The sequence below is a fragment of the Python bivittatus genome, unplaced genomic scaffold (genome assembly GCF_059951505.1).
Source record: "Python bivittatus isolate LINGU-HERP-01145 unplaced genomic scaffold, Pbiv_v1 ctg000080_np1212, whole genome shotgun sequence".
In the NCBI taxonomy this organism is placed as follows: domain Eukaryota; kingdom Metazoa; phylum Chordata; class Lepidosauria; order Squamata; family Pythonidae; genus Python; species Python bivittatus.
The window spans coordinates 65,153,286-65,171,245 of NW_028277035.1; the positions used below are offsets into that span (position 1 = coordinate 65,153,286).

The 17,960-nt window shown below is 41.6% G+C and overlaps 1 protein-coding gene across 2 annotated transcripts in view; it reads right to left on the reverse strand.

The window, feature by feature from the left end:
* The window catches only part of KLF15 (KLF transcription factor 15), a 28,046-nt gene extending 10,394 nt beyond the window's left edge, over window positions 1–17,652 (reverse strand). Inside the window, exons 1-2 of one of the 2 annotated variants that reach the window (XM_088134271.1) lie at window positions 17,327–17,652; window positions 5,233–6,330 (exon numbers count right to left, since the gene is read on the reverse strand). In XM_088134271.1, coding sequence (XP_087990397.1) covers window positions 5,233–6,275 — 1,043 coding nt within the window. In that variant the 5' untranslated portion in view covers window positions 6,276–6,330; window positions 17,327–17,652. Of the gene's footprint in view, window positions 1–5,232; window positions 6,331–16,636; window positions 17,219–17,326 lie in introns of those variants that run through there. The other variant, XM_088134272.1, reaches the window with a different exon arrangement.
* Window positions 17,653–17,960: the final 308 nt, after the last annotated feature.

The window sequence follows — 17,960 nt, forward strand, 5'->3', positions numbered from 1 at the left end:
GTTTGGGGGGAGAGAAAGTATTCTGATCAGGAGTGGAACTGCTAGGAATAGGAAAACACACACACACACACATCAATTCTTCCATTCTCAAACAAAGCTGCTGCCAGATGCCTTGCCTGGCTCAAGATCTAAATAAGAAAAGCTAAGCTGTTCAGAAAAGCAGAGACAAAGGGCCTTTTGTTAACTGTACTTTTCAGAGTGTTGCTTCCCATTGTTCTAGTACCAATGAGATGTTGAGGGAGAACTCTGAGCTCTAAAATACATCAGGAAATGGGATCATCAATTTTGCAGCTCTCTGTCTCAGATTTCCTTCATTCTTCTGCTATCCTCAAGCTCTACATTTCCCTGGGCTTATTCAATGGTGATGAGAAAGAAAGCATGGCTGATGGTTATTAAGCCCAGAAATGGTGACAAAAGCAGCTTTATTTTTTCTATGGAGCAGAGAGGGTAAGACGCAAACAGAATGGGAAATAGTACAGTCCAAATTCATTTCAGAAGCCGGAACATCTGTCATATCTGCTCCATCTACCTATTTGCTCCTCCATTCTTTCTTCACCTCTTATCTATGGAAGAATGGGTACCAGGCTAGAAGAAACTCAGTGCCAAGCTGACGTATGCTAACATCCATAAGGCTGTCATTCAGCCCTTTTCTCTAGAACTTACGCTGAGGTTTGGTTAAGGGCTCACTTGACACTGTAACCTATAGACTACTGATTCTGGAATAGTCAAATGAAGCCATACTTCATTTAAGAAACCTTGGGGAGGGGAATAAGAATTTAGTTCTCGTTGTGCAGTATCCTTATAGAAGGGCTGTAACTCTGATGATGAGCAATCAAAATATCCCAGCACAGGGTTCAGAAGACTATATATGTGGGGCGGGGGGGGGGGGGGACATTTGTAATCCCAGGTACATTGCCAATACCAAGTTAGGATATGCAGACCAGCATATCATAACTTGGTATGTTTCAGTTATGTTTGATTACAACTCCCAACATGCCCAGCCACACTGAAAGAGATCCAGGCTGGGCAAAGCAGCTATAGACAACGCTGAACTAAATAGACCAATGATATTGATAATTAATAAGAGGAAGGAATTGTTTCAGGATTGCCAATAAAACCAAGCAATTAAAAAAAAAAAAGCAGGCTGGCTAGATTCGTTTGTGTGTGTGTGTGTATTCAAATCAGAAAAATAAAGCATAAGCTTTTCATACTTCTCAGCAGTTCTGTTTGCTTTTAATGATACATACTTTAAGTAAATAGCCAGCATCTATACAGAGTTCTGCTCTGAACTTTCCCTTTTCCTCAGAACTCCAGATCATTGCCCTTGAAGCCCACAATCTCTATCTACGGACAGAAAACAAAATGCTGGCACTTCTATACTGAAACCAGTAGCAGTTTGTGGACATTTCATTTTTCATCTATGGAGAAAGAAGTATTATCCTCCCTTTTACATATATTAGGAATATCTATATCTTGTTCTGCAACTTCTTTCAAGCTTCCCAATAACCTTAAGTGCATTTACTTGGAAAAGAACTTCTACTCAACCGGACATAAAGAAGAAGGAAAGGGAGAGAAATACCAGAAGCATTTAAGGCAATATGGAAAAAAACAGAGGCTTCAGTGGTATTTGATCCAGTCCTGTGAGGTCTCACTCTCTCTCTGAACTTCTGAGAAGTAAACATAATCTGCTGATAAAAGAGAGCTGTGTAATTCTGAGCTCAGCTGACTCAGTCAACTTGCCAATCTGACTTTGATGTTCAAGAAGAACATGCAGTGGTGTTGGGATCCAAGAGATCTGTTCCTAAAGAGTGGACCATTTGAAGGAAAAATGCAGCAACTTCCCTTCTTCTGTATAACAACAAATCCCAGTGGCAAACATCTGGATTGGGATCAGAACAACCCCCAGATTCAGGTAGGGTTAGATCAGAGGCATTCAAGTTTCCTGAGTGCACTTGCCCAGCCAGAAGGAAAAATCTGGAGAAACTTCTAAGACTAGCTTGTTGTCAATGACAGCTCTTCACTATGTGCCACTTAATTAATCCTTAACTTAAAAGCAATTCTTAAATTACTTGGCTGATTTGTGTATTTAGCTGATTGCATAAGTGGCTAGTCTATTAGCAGCACAGGAAAACAGTCACAGAAGACTGAGGTTCAGCTTCCAAGATAGTTAGTTACAGAGCTTCCAGTACTCACAAGTTGAACCACTACCTGTAATGGGCAGAAGTAGGCTTGAGGAACAGGAGGAAGAGCTGCAAACAAGACAGTGGTCAGATAAAAGAATTCTGAGTCCAGGCCAGAGCTGTAACCTGAGAAAGCATCTCAGACAAGACCCTCCCTAGTTCTCACAAAGATAAAGGGGCGGGGGGAGGAGCACATTCAGACTTGTAAGATTCTGCTACTATAATCTTATAATAAAAGTAGTATTTGCATGCATGACTTTGGTTTCCTAGTCTGGTCTACCTTGGAGGGCTGACACTACCCTTCCTGTGGGCTTCCACCACACCAATCATGGCTTAGAGCAGTTATAAGACCATATTTGCTGAAACAAGAGGGGCAGACATCCTCACAGTCAACACATGGGAGCAGCACAGAAGAGTAAAGGGAAGCACAGGATCTGTAGCTCACAAAGGAATATGAAGGACCTCTGGTGAATGATATTACTAAGTTCCATAGCACTGAGGATCATATGCCAACACTTTTCTTCTATTTTTTTTTTTTTTTAGGCCAGCACAGCTTGTGACATATTTAGTCTACAAGCCATTCTGAATGTCCCCTTCCCCTTTGTTTTTGAAGAAGGGCCACCATTTCTGGCTGATTCAGGGCACCATTTCTGAACTGAGGTTAGCCAGTCTATATATTTGCCCAAGGCAACAAGTACCCATAAATACAAATGTAAAAGCAGATTTCCCCTTCCAGAGGGCAGAGTAGGTGACCTTCTGGTGGCTGGGGGTTGCACTTAAAATGGGGGGGGGGGACAGTGAGGACCATAATGGGGATGCCAAGATGTAAAATGAGCCAGGCCTGGACTTTTTGGATTTTCCAGGGGGGAGGGGGGGTTGGCAGGGATCGCTGTTGTTTAAACTGTTAAGCCTATTTTAGGGCTTACATATAATTTTCCACCTTTCCCATCTCAAAATGGTGGGGCACTATGGCACCATTTTTGGGGCAATTTTGGTCAACAAGTCATTGAGGGCCAGACAGAAAGGTATCTGGGACCTCAGTTTGGCCAAAGCTGCACTAATCCAACAGTTCTAGCACATATCCAAAACATCTGGAAAAGGGCCATATTAATAAATATACAACCGTCATGTTCTGAGAGTCAGGGAAGCAGTCTATTATGCCTACTAAAACATTATAAATATTTTGCACATCCTGCTGTAGAAAGAGTTGGAAACAAAAAAAGTTCCTGGGGAAACGCATCTGTCCAAATGTTCTGCATGGGGTTCTTAAATTGGGATGGGAGATTGTTGTGCCCCGTGGCAAATGAATATTTTTGGGATGAGGAATGAAAACAGGGTGAAATACGCAATAGAGAATTGCTAGCACTCATCTGCTCTTGCTTCTGGAGACTCAGACCCCACAGCCATCTAAGCTGCAGAATGCCTCTGCCTCTGTGTGGAAAATCAAGGGGCAGTGGTGGCCCAGGAAGGTACAGGGTGATTTCCAAAGTAGCACGGGCTTAGTAGAACAAACCTGGCTGATGCTGCCAAGTTCATCCATAGCCCTTAGGTAGACTGGTGATACTGCAAAGTCATTTCTATTATTATTCCCTGCATCCTCTTTCTCTTTAAGCAATTTGCCAGGAAGATATTAGTCACATTATGTCTTACATTATGGAAAATAAATATTAAAAATGTTTATATAAAACCTCATCATTAATGGATACCAATTTCCCTAAAAAAACAGAGGGGAGAAACTTTATACCACACAAGCCTGGAACTCATATCACTACTTCTGAAATTTTTCACATTTCAAAATTCAGGAAAATAAGTCTTGGGCCTACCTGGTATCAGGCTTTTTACAAGTGACTGATAATGAATATTTGACCTAAAATTCCCAATATTCCTTAACTATTGCCAGTGACAACTGGCAGTCATAGAAGTTTAAATCCCATTTATCTACAGATTTAGAGGCATGTTAATTAACCCTTCCTTATCTTGAAAAAAAACGTATGGATTAATTTGAATCAATCTCTCTGTGTATACAATCATATATATTTATAAACACACATACACACATACAGTAATAAACAATCTATCTGAAACTACTGGAAGACCACACTTATGGCTGCTCATAGTAAAAAAATGTCACTTATATCTTAGATTTTTAAGAAAGTCTATTTGCAGTTTAGTGGGCTACATTTAGTGAACATTCAGAGTGTAGTCAGTATAGTGAACATTCAGAGACCAGATTTGAGAAAGTATAACTAAATTTGTGTTGATTCATACTCTGAAAGAAATTAAGCTATTTACTAATGGAAATATCCTTTGATCTTAATGTGAACTGACATTAAAAAGTGTTTTGAAAACATGATTAACAGTTTATGAACTGCAATGGAGAAATATAGGAAGCTGACTTGCATCATTTCTGAACTGGTGTGTTTCGCACATCCCTACCTAGTCTTGTCCTCTGAGTTGACAATACTAGGCACAGTAGATAGAAACATGGTCTCTCCAGTACAAGTCATTCCCAGCAGTTGCTATCAGAGCTCTTAAGTGTAGCAGACAAGAATGAACCTTGGAACTTCTGCATGTAAAACATGTCCTCTCCTACTGAGCTATAGGGGGTACCTGAGCTTTACTCGTACAGTTTGCAAAAAGTAAGCTGTGATTGAATCAATGGCATACAAACCACAGTACTTGCTCTGTCAAGCATTCCCAGTCAATCCTGTTATTCAAATTACAGTTGTTTCTAGAGAGTTACCGAATTTTAAGGGAACATGCTCCAATTCTATTAATGAACAGGTATTAGAAAGGAATTATTAATATTAACTTTGTTCAATAGATGTGGAGTAAATAGATGTGTGTTTTTAGCATATTTTAATTAGTTAATTAATATTTATCTATTTTAATTAATGTTTATTCTATTTTTACTGTAAACTGCCCAGAGTCCCTCCACAGTGAGATGGGCGGTGACAAATTTGAAATATAAATAAATTTGAAATACAAATAAATAAATAAATATAAATAGTAGAATTTATGAAACATTCAGACACCATGCGTCAGTACTAACCTCCATCCACAGCCAGGCCAAGTACATGCAAAAGGTTTTTCTCCTGTGTGCCTTCTTAGATGGGCTTTCAAATGGCTGCTTTTTGTGTACATCTTGGTACATCCAGGGAAAGTACATTTGTGCATTTTAATGAGTTCTGCTGCAGGATTCTTTTGAAACTTTTGACCCATGATGACCCCAGTTTGACCCTGCATTGTACCTCCTGGACCGATAGGTTTTGCAGCTATCGGAACTGGAGCTATGCGGACAAATTTGGAAGATGAGTTCAAGTTGGATGATTGAACAAGTTGTGGCACCAATGCAAAAGTTTGCCCTTGGATGTTGACCAAAAGCTGTGCAATTTTAATGTTTTCTTGCACTGGTCCTTGCGAACTAGGGCTCACATTTGATGCTTGTTTAACTTGAACTGGCTGAATCTGGAGCATGACTGGTATCCCTCCATCAAGGGACATTGTTCCATTACATGCATGGCTACCTTCCATTGCACCATTTGATTGTTCATTTTTACTGTCTTTTAAACTAACACTTGGCACCATCTGGTCTTTTTGCTGTATGGAAGCTACAGTAATTTGGCTGCAAGCTCTCATGTCTTTGGTCTCACTCTTAGGTCCTTCTTTGAGATCAGACTCCATGTTCTCTTCCAGAAACTCCTCTATCTCCTCAAGGGTGGGCTGGAATGGTCCAGAATCTTCCATCTCCACCATGAACTCAGGCATTCTAAAATTCTCCTCCTTCACAATGGGCTGAAGTCTCCTTTTATCCCACCAAGAAGTATGGCCATTCCCCAAAGATGCCTGGGACAACAAATAGTCCAAGATACTGTCCTGATTCTCGGCACTTGATGAGCTCCCATAGCTGGAGCCTAGAACCTGTGAATCTGGACTTGAACAAGAACAAAAACTTGAGGAATCACTGTCATCTTCAGACACTGGGGAAGGCAGCATTTGGTATGACCTCCCAACTGCTGTCATGTCCCCAAAGTATCCAATCGAGGGCCTGGTGGATGAGAAAGATTCATCCGCAGGAAGCAAGTGATCCACCATTCCTGAATAATCTCTTTATGCGTATCCCACCAGCATGTACCAAACAGGTGAAAACCTGAATATGGGAAACACAAACATTGACAGTCAGAAGCCAGATTTAATTGTTCATCTCAATACACTGAAACCCTGTAGCTCAATTTAGAATGCCTATTGAGTGCAGCACATGTTGCTGCATGTTTCGATACAGCTTGTATCACCCAAGAGGGTTTCTTGAGTGCTTGAAAGCTTTCTCCAAGATTGCACCACATGCTTGCAAAAGAATTATCTCCCAAAACATTTCACAACTATACATCCTTTAGATTTACAACAGCCTTCTTTTCAAAAGTTTGCTGGCAAAAAGACGAGTTCTGTGTTTTTAGCCATTAATCCTATAGATAAAGCTAAAGAGTACTCAGAAGGAAAAAAAGAATACCGAGGCTACTCCCATACCTGAACTTTTGCTTCAAACAGAGCACTTATTCCTGGAAAACAGTTTTGCACCAGCTTTATTTTTAATTCTTTTGCATATACAAATATAGGCTAATTACTGTAATGCAAGGTTCAGAATAGTCTTCAACAGCAAATATACTAGGACAATTTTCCTTTCTAAATTAATGAATCGAGCTTTGAGCATTATTATCTTCAGTGCTGGTCCTTATAAGGTTTTGAACCACGCAGGATTCCTCAGTTACCATACTTCTGGAGATGGAGTACATTTTTGCTCTACCAGCTTCTACTTCCAATAAATAAATAAAGATTATGGGCAAAAAATTACATTCATTTTTTTTTTCTCTACCTTTGGCCTGACTACACTTGGCCTGACTACAAGTTCACTGTTAAATGGTTGCAGCCTCATTGCCTGCATTATTGAATACCTATCATTTGCAAACACTGCCTTAGAGTGATCAAAACCACATTCCATTTCTAAATTTGGTTTAGAATTAGCACTTCATTCAGGTTTTGGATTTCAAAGCCTTATGACCAGTCTATTCTGCTGAGTGCTGACATCCATCAATTCATTCAACTTCAGAAGGAAAGGGTTCCATCTCTACAAAGCCCAGCATTAAAAAAAAAAAAATCACTCACAGAGATCCATTCTACTCATCAAAGCAGAATTCACACAGAGGTTTGCTACTTTCAGATGGAAACAGAAGCTGAAAATGTCTACAACCAACCTTTGCCGATGTTTTTGTCCTAGTGAAGTTGATTGGTTGAAAAAAGGACTTTATGAACACCCTTAAGAATATACATGTTTTTATGGAAGATATGATGATTATGGAGGCAAGTTATTGGGTCTGGATTTGCAAGGCATGCAGGGAGAGAGACAAGAGTTAGAGAAGATGCATTGTAATAAAAGGCCTGTAATCTACCATAAAAGAAGTACCAAACACACCTTTTCACATTATTTTTAACATGATCTTTTGCTATTGCTATGACCACTTTGCCACAATATTGTCCAAAGAAAGGGACAGCATCTTCACATAACTGATACAATTTATTCTGCATATTTAACTTCCCTATCTTTGTTTTCTTCCACTCGAAGGAAATGAAATCCCACATACAAGATAAATGGGTAATTTAGCAAGAGGTATTCTGCACAATGCCTTTCACTTGCTCCATCAGCACCAGTCCATTAATATTCCACATGACATCCAACAGAGGACAAGTACATTTCTCTGAGATATGGCTTCTTCACCAATCCAAGATGGGGATGGGGACAGTTAGTTTGGAAGAAAAAGCACTAATTGGCCTGCCAAGTTGTACACTTTAAGCATGAATGTCAGGCTTCTCTTTTGGTCAACAGACAACACATATGAAATGCTTACATACGTAAAACAGCAGGAAGTTCAAGCAAAGGTTAGAGCCCATGTTGTGTGATTCACCCTACAAAAAGTTTCAATAGCAAAAGTAATTCCTCACATAACTGGTTTAAATGTTCAGAGCCAAAGCAAGCCAATTACACTCCAATGAAATGGCAGCGTACACTTCAAAACGTTCTCCTTGGTTCCACAAACGTTACCTCATACTCCTAGATGCATCTCACTCAGAAGTCTTTTGGGACTCATTCCCAGGATATGAACACTGGATTGCAGCTTTAATCAGTTTACTCACTAGCTTAATTAACTCAAGCTTTCGTTAAATCACTACTATGGGAAATGTTTTATCTGTATGTCTGGAAGTAGGCGAGTATTTGGTTATTTGTTCAGGCTGTTTTGAGGCTGGTACATTGGCATGTTTTCCTTTTAATAATGCACTGATTATAAGTATATTTCAGACCCATAACACTGTACCTGAAAAAAATCAACTTGAAAGGTTTTTTAAATCTACAATTGAATTTATATTTAATCAAATAATTAATTCTTTCTTTGACAGGCAGATGGCTAGGCAGGCAAGTATGGTGTCAGTTTGTAAACTGGTGCTTGAATTTACTCAGGAAAGAACGGCCATATCTACTAATACAGTGTGACTAAGCCTACAAAATGGACATAGTAATCTCCTTCGCCCTCTGAAAAACTTGATTGTGTAAAATGCAAAAAAGCCACAAGGATTGCAAATGGTAGAACTGGAAGGCATTCCCGCTTGATTTTGGTTTTGCCCAGGGTTGTTCTTCTGACCATGTCTGGTCAGTTCAGGATGAAACTGAGTTCTTCCAATCCTAGTCAGACACTTTGGCCATACTGGCTGTTCCAGAAACATGACGTTTAGCCAAATGATTCAGAACTTGAGAAGAGACCTCTTCTCTGCTCTAGCCTTGCCACAACTTAGTTGGAGTTGCTTAAGGGAACTCAGGGAGACCCAAGTTCAAGTCATAGCAGCATCCTATTCTACATCACCCACAAAGAGCCCAGCAAGTTGGTTTTCTCCCTCTTTTAGAAAAGGATAGGAATATTTTATCCTGGTAGCAGGGGGAGGGAGTTCAGCATTTTTATTTCTGCTTTTTTACAGCTGCATTTTGCTAATCTAAATCTGTTTGTAATATCCTGATGTTTTTAGACTGTGCTTTTAAAATTATGATTAATTTTAATTAATAATCTTATATAATTATTATTTATTGGGTAAATTCTTTCTAATATTCCAGTGCTATGTTACACAGAGTAGCCAAAAACAAAATTAAAATAACTGAACAGAAAATACACTCCAAAAACAGTGAAATATATTCGATTTCTTCCTTTTTATATTAACATTATTTCCCATTCTGCAGTCATACCATGGGAGACACAGTGTTTATAAATGAATAAGTAACTAAGTACATATTATACATCATCACCAGTTTGACCTAATTCTAAGGCTGCAATTGGACATAGGGTTAAGCAGCTCGCTCATATCCAAGGCTGACAGTGCCATTCAGCCTCTTCAGGGAACGGGTCTGATGTCACGAAAAGACAACCAATTGTTTATTAGCAATGAGAATGATAATTGCATTTTCACTGCCAAGGAGGGATGGGCTGCTAGTGGGATTTTAGTCTTGTGCATTCTTCACTTTGACCAGTGGGGAGCCATGTCTAGCTCTGCCCAAGGGGAACAAATGTCTCGGGCTCTTGGGGTAGCTCCTTACTCAAGTTAGGTTTTGTGGACATGTGCAGTGAAATATATTATAAGCAATGTTTTTCAGCTTACACACTGACTGGGCTACACCAGGATTTGTTGTGACAAAACTGAACTAGGGCAAGTCAAACCAAAATCCCCAAATATTAACTGGAATATATGATTGGACAATATTTACCCAGGCTTGGTGTCCTATGTTCCAAATATTTAAATAGGAGCATCTCTTCTTGAGATTTTACTGTCACAATTCTACCCAGAACTAGACACCCTTACAGCATAATTCTCTCCATTTCAGATCAGAAGCATTGATTCAGAGGGGCTAAAAGCAAAGTCAAACAGGTTGCAACTTTAAGCCCTCTGTTTTGTATTGTGATCACTGGATTTACTGTAGGAAACATCCAAGCTGCCATGCAAGTAATGAAGAGATATAGCATTGGAAAAGGGAAGCATCTGTGCCAGTAAAAGATGCAGAGCAGAGTAGAAGGACAGACAGAGAAAGCAAAGATAGAAGCTCTCTTTGTAAATTTTAAGCTTCCCCAACTGGGTGCCTCCAGATATTTTGGGCTTCATCTTCTTATGTTGGTTGGCATGCCCAACCCATTTGGAGAACTCCTAATTGGGGAAGGCTGGCTTAAATTTCCTTCCCCTGGTTGGATACTACCATTCAAAACACATAAAAATGATAGCAAAGTTCAGCATTTCCAAAGAATGTCATATTAGCAGGCTATATGAGAGGGCGGTTGGAATACTAGCAGAGTCTCTGAATCACAAGTATACTTCCTAATTAAAGGTCAGCTATTCTTCATCTTCCATCTACCATATCAATGGAGTCCACAGGACTATCTGACTCAAGAAACATGAACATTGGGTAAAGATGCCCTGCTCAGTAGAAGGATCCAGGACCTTAAGCCACTTCCCTTGCCCATCCAAGCGGTCATTCAATGCAGGTTCAATTCTGGGTACTGCAGAATGCAAAGGCAAATTGTATGTAAACAGTGAAAAAGTTGAGCAAGTGGATGAATTTGTATACCATGGTAGTATGCTTACTAAAAATAGAAAAATGAATAGACAAATTTTAAGACATGTAAATGCTGGAAGAAAAGCTGTGGGTAATGTGTGATCTATTGCAAACTACACATGCATGTTCAACAATGAAGATGGTTGTGTATAAGAGGGTACTCCTGCTTAGTTTGTAATAGGGAAGTAAGAATTTGGGATGTCAGGAGAAACTTGACATGAAAGCTGGTTGGGTGACCTTGGGCCAGTCACTCTCTCTCAGCCCAACCCACCTCACAGGGTTGTTGTTGTGGTGAAAATAGGAGGAGGAAAAAGTATTAGGTATGTTCGCCGCCTTGAATTATTTATGAAAAATAATACAGGCGGGGTAAAAAATCTAAAAAACACCTCAAAAGTAATCTGAATGCAAATGAAATGGGCTATCAAAGAAGTGTATATGGTAAAGCAAGAAGACATAGGGTCAAGAATGAATGGGCGACTGAACACCAGAAGTCTGTGACCAGTATTAAAGGAGCAGGCTGAGGTGGTTCGATCATATAGGCAAAATGAGCAATGATCAGTTGCAAAACATGAAGGAAAGGTGAATGGAGGGAGAGGAAGAGAAAGACCAAGAAAGCTGTGGTTGGGTGGAGCTGATAACATTTTCAGAAACAGCGAGGTGAGGAGACCAAAGGCAAAAAGCAGTGTACAAAGTGCTGCATGGACACAGAAACCAGAGTGGTTTGCATGGATAGAAACATATGGTGAGAGATAGTAGAGGGTGTTGGTGTAAATAGATTTAGCTGTTTTTCGGTTTCTTGTCTGATGGTTTTAATTTGTGTCTTATTATTTCTTATTCCTTTTCTGCACTTTGCATAATGTTTACTCCAAAATGGAACAGCCTGATGGCTATGTAGATATACATATGTATGTGATCCCTTTCTTATTAAAGGGAGCAAATTTCTTTGACTTGAAATTCTCCAGAACCAGTAAGCGGTTATGTCACAATTCCAGGAACAGGGGAAAATCTGTATTTTCATTTATTGAAATCTGCTCCCTCCCTCAATGGAACTAGTTCTGGTTTAATTATGAATGGGCCCCTAACTGCTGCAACTGAACCGGAGCCAGCTCTAAGGAAAAACTTATTTCACTACTCGCAATAATCCCCAAGTTTCTGCCCTGCAGTTATCATACGTTGCTTTCTTACCAACCTTAAAACAAGCTTAGGAAGACAAACGTTACTCTGTTCCAAAGAACAGTTGTCAGTTTAGGTCAGCAACTAAATATTAAAAGGACAGGAATTGTATTGCTGCATTGTGGACTCGGCATTTGGAGGAGAATGTAGAAAGCTATGTAAAAACTGATCTACTTGTCATTCTAGGAGGAGTTTAGGGCATTACCAGGGAATGCTATGTCACTGCAAGCATGATCAGCTTATTTGGTGTTTTTTAAGCAGCTGTGGATATGCTGACAACTACATTCTAGAGCTGCCAACATCTCTTTTCCCTTTGATGCAAAACAATCCCATAAATCTCTGCTTTCCTGACAAGACAGATTGCACAGATGTAATGTGTAGATACTTGTTTACATTTTGTATAACCCAGATTGGAGCATAGCTTATGTACTTTCTAAATTGGTCTTTGCCCAAATTCGCTGGAATGCCGTGGCTCAAAAATTCCAAGAAACTGAGAACATAACATGCCATTGCCACTGTTTTTGCATAGGGAAAACATTAATCCAGAAGCTAGTGTGCTCCAGCAGGCAGTGCTGGACTTGTTTGGATTGGGGAAATTTAAGCTTCAGACTCTGCTTAACTGCAGAGTAGCCTTCCCCATCCTGGTCCATTTTTTCTCTCCAACCCAACAGGTTGGAAGAAAATTTCCAGAAAGTATAGCAGCCGGTGATGCTGTCTAGAGATTATGGGCTCTGTGGTCCAGCTCTAGAGACAACACAAGGTTAAAAAGAGTAGCACTGGCCAGCCTTTATGTCTGCCAGTGATACGCCAGTGCCATTCAGGCACCCGACCATCTGCATGTTAGGCTGCACTGAGAATGGGCCCTATTCATGTACAGAAGTATGCTTATAAGGAATTTCTTTGTAAAGGCAATTCTGGGCCAATCAGGATTCCTTCTTGGTATGCAAGGAGTGCACACTCTGATTTTAGTTGTATACTTAGCTGGTGACAGAGGTACAACCAACGATTTCTGCATTCTTAGGGTAGATGAATGAGGCTTGATGCTCAAAAGCTGTCAAAAGGAGCAAGAAGCAATGCTCACACACATATACAAGGACATCACTACTTCCTATCTTCCTATATTACCATATAGAGACAGTAAATTACTGCATTAGGAGAATTGTCCTCCACAATTAACACTTGGTGCTTTAGATTCTATTGAAAGTTCTTCCCTAGGTATATCCATAAATGTGCACACACCATAGAGCTATCTATGAACACAATGCACTTCTCAGACACCTTTGAATATACAAGCTTGCTCACTCTGTCATTTCCTTGCCTTTTTACAATGACAAGCACTGTGCTTTTGATTATCATCACACTCTAAGGTTTGATAGCTCTGCCAAAAAGAAAAACCTCCAGATGATAATGTAGAACACTGTATAGAAGAGGGAGTCAGGCATAGCCTCCAAAAATGAAACTCTATACCATATGTGTTTTGAGCAAGCCATATAATAATCCAGTGTTAGGTACTGATGTATCGCAAATCAAGGCAGCAAACATGGGGTCCCCTGATTTCATCAACTCAATAATCCTATATGGCAGGGCGGTGGAGAAATTGTAACAGGCTCAAGTTCATTCACTGAACTATGTGGCTAACCAGAGATTTCAACTGACTGCCTGATCCAACACTCTAGAAACAAGCTTGGGTACTGTTCAGCTTGTTGGAAAAATGGGTATCATATGAACATTTTAAAAGGATGCATTTTAATCTGAATCATATGTTCTGCTGTTCATGCTGGGTCAACAAGAATGAATCAATTAATCAATTAATGAATCAATGAACGAATCAATGAATGAATCAATGTAGCAAGCAAATGAATACTATATAGCATCTCCTAATAAAAGCCTTTGCTGTCCCTTCTTTTAGGCAAATTTAAATATATTGCTGCAAGAAGGATTTTCCAGGTTAGAAAAGATTCAGGTCTTTCAAAACTGTTAATTTTGGCTGGTTATATGTTTTACAGAAATAAATGTTTAATAGCATCAGACAATAACTTCTGTATATTCTTAATTACTCCATGCATCTGACAAAGTGAACTCATGAAAGTTATGCCTTTTAATAACATTTGTTACTCTAATCGAAGAAGATGCTAGTAGACTTCTGATTTTTCACTACCTTAGACAAACATGGTTCTTCTACAATCTCTACATAAGGGGTGTGTCCCTGTATAGTATGATAACAACTGGACATAATATCATTTGCTCATTTTTTTCAAGCAGAAGAATTCTTTTCTAGATCTCATTGTTAGTGAAAATATTGCAAAGTTTTTCTGCAGGCCTCTTAAAAGATTTAAATATTAAAGGGTGGGTTTTTTCCCTTTCCCTTTCCCTTTCCTTTTCTTTTCTCTTTCTTTTTTTGTCTCTCTAGAGCACCATCTCAGTTTCTTTACTGCCCACCACAGGTCACTTCCTAAGCGTCTTACACTGTTTTGCACTTTGTAACTTACAGAACATAACTGGTCATACTTGGCTGGATAGACAGTAAGGTAAGAGACCTGGTTCTTAAAGCAAAGGAGCCATTAGGACACACTGATTCAAGTTAAAGACAATTGCCAAGCTTGTTTTCTAATTTTCAGGAGTTCATAGCTTTATCTACACTTCTGCTGGGAATGGAACACAGGAGGGAAATTTGGAACACAGATCCCTATTCTTGTCTAAAGTTAATTGGTTTGAAATTATATCCACTCCTAATTCCTTTCTGAAAAGGGAAAGACTTTTGTTTACAGCAAAAAGCTTTAATCCGCAGCTCTGGCCAAACTACATTCTGTTTGGTCATTCATGCTGGTCACACACACATGCAGTCCCGAGCCTGCCTGTGCTCATCTATCAAGCTGGCAATGGAGGAGAGCTCTGAGATTCATTGCAGGGGGGAAGAAAAGAAGGGGAGAAGAGATGGAGTGGAGCAGGGACACGGCTGTATGACATCAGGCTGCAGTTTAGCCAAATGTTTTTAAAACCCAGCCTCAGCTTTACACAGCAGGTATGAAAGAAATGGAGTGAACACAATTTTGCTGGGGCTGTTCTCTCTTCCTCCCTCCCTCCCTTTGGACTCTGAAGTTTGGAGTGACCGAAAGTAACCCGGCAGCCATCTCTCTCTCTCTCTCCTTTTTTTCAACATTACCATAACAGCCAGAACAGAACAAAACAGGCAGCTGCCTCCTCCTATTCCTTCTCTAGGTTACTTTCCCACCACTACCTCCCCAAAGGAGTCCTGTGCACCCCAAAGTTGTGCAGGACAACTAATACGCACCCCAAATGTTTCTGCTGCAGCAGTGCCTCCCACTGGAAACATCCCAACTCCAGAGGTAAAAATGATGTAAGCAAAGAGAGCTCACAAAGTTTCTACAGCTAAAGTGTTGCAAGGCAGGCAGGCAGGCAGGCAAATCTTCCTGCAATTCAGAATGAGAACACCTTGAGTTTTCTCCAGCCAGGTGCAAAGAAATCTCCTCCAACTTGACGCCCTCTAAATATGCAGATTGCACCTCATTCCAACCCTTGGCCATACTAGCCAGGATGAAGATATAGTCTGTTATCTGGAAGGACAAGACTGGAGAAGGCCAATGGAGAGAAAAGGAGTCTTTGCCTCAGCAACATTTGTGAAAAATAATAGGAGTCAGGTTTTCCCCCACATTCTTGGAAGCTGCCTCACTGACATGTGGAAAAATAAATGGGTGATTTTTCAGATGGTACTGTATAGTATAGTATATACAGCTTTCTCTTCCACACACACCCTCATGCTCAAGATGGAGAGCTTCCAAATAGGAAACATTCCTGTACTTTCCAGAAAATTTACCAAACAACTTTCTGCAACAACAACAACAAAAATGCAGTAAGCTTTGGGGTATTGGATACACTCAGTCCTCAAGCAGGATTTGGGATAGGCAATACGGCAGACAGATAATTCCAACATACAATTCTATTAGTAGCTCCCCCAAAAGAAGCATAGGACAGTTTCTTGGGTAAGTGAACACTACTGGTGGCAGATTGCAAAGTTTCCAATCCCATAGCATGTCTTATCAAAGTTCTTCCATGTAACTCTGCACTGCTACTATCATCTGTACAAATCCATCCATTTAAACACACAATGTCACTTCTAGTTAGTTGCTTCTTAGACTTAACCCAGCAATTTCTGCCTTTTATGGTTGGCATGGGCCAGCCTTCCCCAAAGAAGGCACCCAACAGATACCTTCACTTCAGTTCCCATCATTTTCAGCCACCAACAGCTCTAGGTTGGCAGGGATGATGGGACATGTAGTAAAATACCATCAGATGGCTTCCATATTCAGCGTTACCATAAACACCAACCAGTTCCTCTCTGCTGTGCTCATCCACATCGCCTGCAGCCCGTGTCTCCGTTGCCCTCCGGGAACAGCGTGGAGGGGAGAGTGCAGAAGGGGGGCAGCAGCGCTGCTTGGCATAAGCCAGAACCACTTTTGAGCGGCTGGAAGGAACCAAGCTTTCAAGTCGAAAAAGGAGCGGAAAGGGAAAGGGAGCGGGGCATTTGCACCACAGCAGAAGTGGCGGGACTGGGATCTTGACAGGTGGCGCTGAAAACCACCCTCCTCACGTCCTGGGCTAAAAGAGGAAACAGAAAAGTACCTGCCTGTTTATTTGCTACCGAAGGGGAGACGGCTGTCCCCGCACCGAGCTCCGGCACAGCAACTCCAAGGGTCTACGCCCGGCTGACGAAACGAGTCCTGCCCTACCAACCGCTCTGCCCGAACATATGGTGGGAAATCGCCTTTGGGCTCATTCTCCGGAACCTCGGTCCTCCAACCGATCGAGAGCAGCCGGCTCCTACAGACCGTGTCCTTCAAAGGAGGGAAGAAGGGGGGCTCCTCCGTAATAGGCTGTTCTCTCCCCCCCCCGCGCCCCTCCTTTATTACAAACAACTTGGCGCGCACGGAACGCCGTGTTCGCTTCCACGTACTGGAGCAAAGGCGGATTTTCGCCCGTCCTTCCTTCCTTCCTTCCGTCCGTCCGTCCACTTGTTTAGCATCCCCAAAGCCAGAGTTCCCCAGAGGCCGGCTAACCGCTCGGTCCGCTCCTCTCCAGTGATTCAGGAGATCTGCTAGCAGCTCATTCCCTTCCCGTGTAACGCGGCTGCACAAGCGCGCACACAGACATACACGCGTTGCCGGAACTCGTCCAAGAACCGTCCGCATCTCTTTCTTTCTCTCCTTCTTCCCCCTTCTCTTCTCTCCCGCCCCCCCACCTCCCCCCCCCCCCGTTCGTTCCCAAGTCGCGCCCTCCCACTACGTGAAGAGGCAGGACCGTGTCCTTTACTCCTTACCTGAACTTTCTCTGTCTCTCAAACCCGGAATGCGGGTGAGTCTGGAAGGTGGGGGAAGAACACCCCCCAAACTTTAAATTACCCCAAAAGCAATGGAGAAAAAAGATCCCGACAGGCAGCCGCTCCTCCTGGCATTTAAGAAAAAATGGGAGAAAAACGCAGCTATTTTAAAACCCCGACGTTTCCCCCAAGAAGGTGACCGACAGGATGGCAAACGACGTCCTTGGGAATCGCCAAAAGGCGAAGGGGGTTCCGACGCGCGACCAGCAACACGGAGGGTGATGTGTCCTTTCGCTCTCCTCGCGTAGTACTATATCCCCATCACATGACTGCCAGGGAGGTTATCACAGTAAAAGCAGGGGAAGGCTTGAAGGAGGCTCGACCGAAACTGGCCGCCTCATTGGCCAAGGAAAAGTCAAGGGGCGGGCCAGAGGTTTTGTCGTCAATGGAAGCATCTGGCACGCTGGCGCTCTCTCGCTAGCCCGCTCGCCCCCCGCCCGGCAGCGCTGTCTCTCAGCCAGGACCGAAAAGGTTTCTGCCTCCTCGCGAGGTGGAATCTCCCAGGCTTCTAGGCAGAACTCCTTTTTCCCTTGACAGAAACCACGTGGGCGCATTCCTCCTCTGACAATCGTTG